Raw genomic sequence first — 2,181 nt, forward strand, 5'->3', positions numbered from 1 at the left:
GCAGCACACCTGCAGCAGCAAAGCCCCTGCGGCACAACTGCAGCAGCTTTTCTGCTGCAGCAGCAAACCTGCAGCAGCATTCTGCCGTAGGCCCCTGCCTCTCTCATTGTTGCCTCTTGGGAGCTCCCTGGGGCCCCCAGGGGCCCCCCAGGGGCCCCCTAGGGCCCCCGAGGGGCCCCCAGGGGCCCCTCACCCCGTCCTTGTTGGCTGAGGGCCCCTGTGAGTTCGTTAGCTGCTTCACTTTGGGGCTGCATGCAAACTAACGCCCCCAGTGTCTGCTGCAGCAATTTCCAACTAGCCATTTAGCTAGCTAGCCAGCCAACCAGCTAGCCAGCCAACCAGCTAACTAGCCAGCCATCCAGCTAGCTAGCTCGCCATGCAGCTAGCTCTCCAGCCAGCTAGCTATTCAGCCAGCTGCCTCCCCAGTTAGCTAGCTAGGTAGCTCGCTCGCTTCACAGCCAGCCAGCTAGCCAGCTAGCTAGCTGTCCGGCTCTCCAGCTAGCTAGCTAGCCAGCCAGCTAGCTAGCTAGCCAGCTAGCCAGCCAGCCAGCTAGCTAGCTAGCTGTCTCGCTGTCGCTGCGTTTGTCTTGCTGGGTGGGATCGCTCTCGCCTCCGTCCCTGCCGCTGCCGCTATCGCTCCCCCCCCCTCCCGCCCCGCCGCCGCCGCCGCCGCCGCTGCTGCTGCTGCTGCTGCTGCTGCTGCTGCTGCTGGTGGCCCGGAAGCACCAGCCGCCGTCCCTGAGTTTGTTCTTGGCCATGTAGAAGTTGAGGACGTCGACGAGGTGCCTGCTGCCGCAGAAGAAGGGAATGCGGTCGCCGAAGCTCGTGGGTTCGATTACCTGCAAACGCGTAAAGCCGTCGCTCGCGCGGCCGCCAGCCTCTTCGGCCAAAAAGGCCAGCGGGAGGCACTGGAAGACCATGCTGACGGAGGGCTGGGGGTCGCTGAAGGTGGGGGGGTAGATGTAGACGCCGCCCTTGAGCATGTTCCGGTGGAAGTCTGCAAAAAGCCGCCAACAGGCCCGCTTTCCGCGCTTTTTTCCCCGAAACGCTGCTAACCAGTGCTTTTCTCCCTCTAATTCCCCTTTTTTCGAACTCTGCAGCCCTTGTTTCACCCCTGCAGCGAAAAAGCGGCTGCTCCCCGGCTCCGTCTCGGGTGTACGTACACCCGCAGTCGCAGCACGCGGAAACCCAAACTTGCACTTTTGCTCCCAAACCACCTCTTTCAGATCCTATTCTCGTTTACTTTCGTTTATTTCGTTAATTTAGAAAAAAACAGACAGAGATATGGGCATATAAGTGCATATATGCACACTTTGCATGCACAGATAGAAGAGAGAAAACATGCAACTTGGCGCCGGGTGTACGTACACCGCACAAAGTGCACACAGCAGCGCATTTTGCAAAAACAGAAAAAAGGCATTTCGCTCATTTAAATGCATTTCCCATGAGAGATTTAGAAGCATTTAAATATGTTTTAAATGCTTCTAAATCTCTTACAAAAACAGAAATATATACATAATGCGTCGGAAATGAACAATAAGCTTCACCTGTCTAGCCACTCCCAAGCCCTAAACCCCAAACCCTAAACCCTAGACCCGCCCTCCACGCCGTAAACCCCAAACCCTGGGTAAACCCTCCCCCGCACCCCCAAAGCCCAAACCCTAAACCCCAAACCCTACCCCCTAGCCCGAACCCCAAACCCCGAACCCCAAACCCCAAACCCCAAACCCCAAACCCTAAACCCTAAACCCTAAACCCTACCTGCGACAAGGGAGCCGATGTATCTGAGGGAGAAACCCTTGTCCTGGCAGTGAGAAATGTACTGGCGAACAGCAACTGGAAAGTGTTTCATCTTTCCGCCATTTACAGAAAAGATTTGTCCTTTTTGTGGCATTTCAATGTTGCTGTTGGACAAATAAAAAGTCCCTAAAGAAGGGTCTAGCGTAAACCCTTGCACGCCCCGCCCTATCGTGCACACCAGGATCGTCGAAGACCCGTACAACACGTAGCCCGCGCACACCTGCACAAAACCACCGTTTAGGGTTTAGGGTTTAGGGTTTAGGGTTTCGGGCTTCGCAGCTGCGGATCCAGACGCAGCACAGACAACTCGCCAGCAGCAGCAGCAGCGGCACGCGGGGCGCCACCGAACTCTAAAGCACCAGCAGCAGCAGCAGCAGCAGC

General features: G+C 56.7%; 1 protein-coding gene across 1 annotated transcript; it reads right to left on the minus strand.

Moving 5' to 3' along the window:
* Positions 1-554: 554 nt before the first annotated feature.
* ETH_00000560 (uncharacterized protein) lies at positions 555-1,852 on the minus strand (the record flags this gene model as incomplete). Its single annotated transcript, XM_013379013.1, has 2 exons — positions 555-997; positions 1,762-1,852. The coding sequence occupies 2 exons, from the start codon at positions 1,850-1,852 to the stop codon at positions 555-557; spliced, it is 534 nt and encodes a 177-aa protein (XP_013234467.1).
* Between the last annotated feature and the right edge of the window lie 329 nt (positions 1,853-2,181).

Source organism: Eimeria tenella, genomic scaffold (assembly GCF_000499545.2).
Source record: "Eimeria tenella Houghton genomic scaffold, Eth_scaff1302, whole genome shotgun sequence".
NCBI lineage: Eukaryota > Apicomplexa > Conoidasida > Eucoccidiorida > Eimeriidae > Eimeria > Eimeria tenella.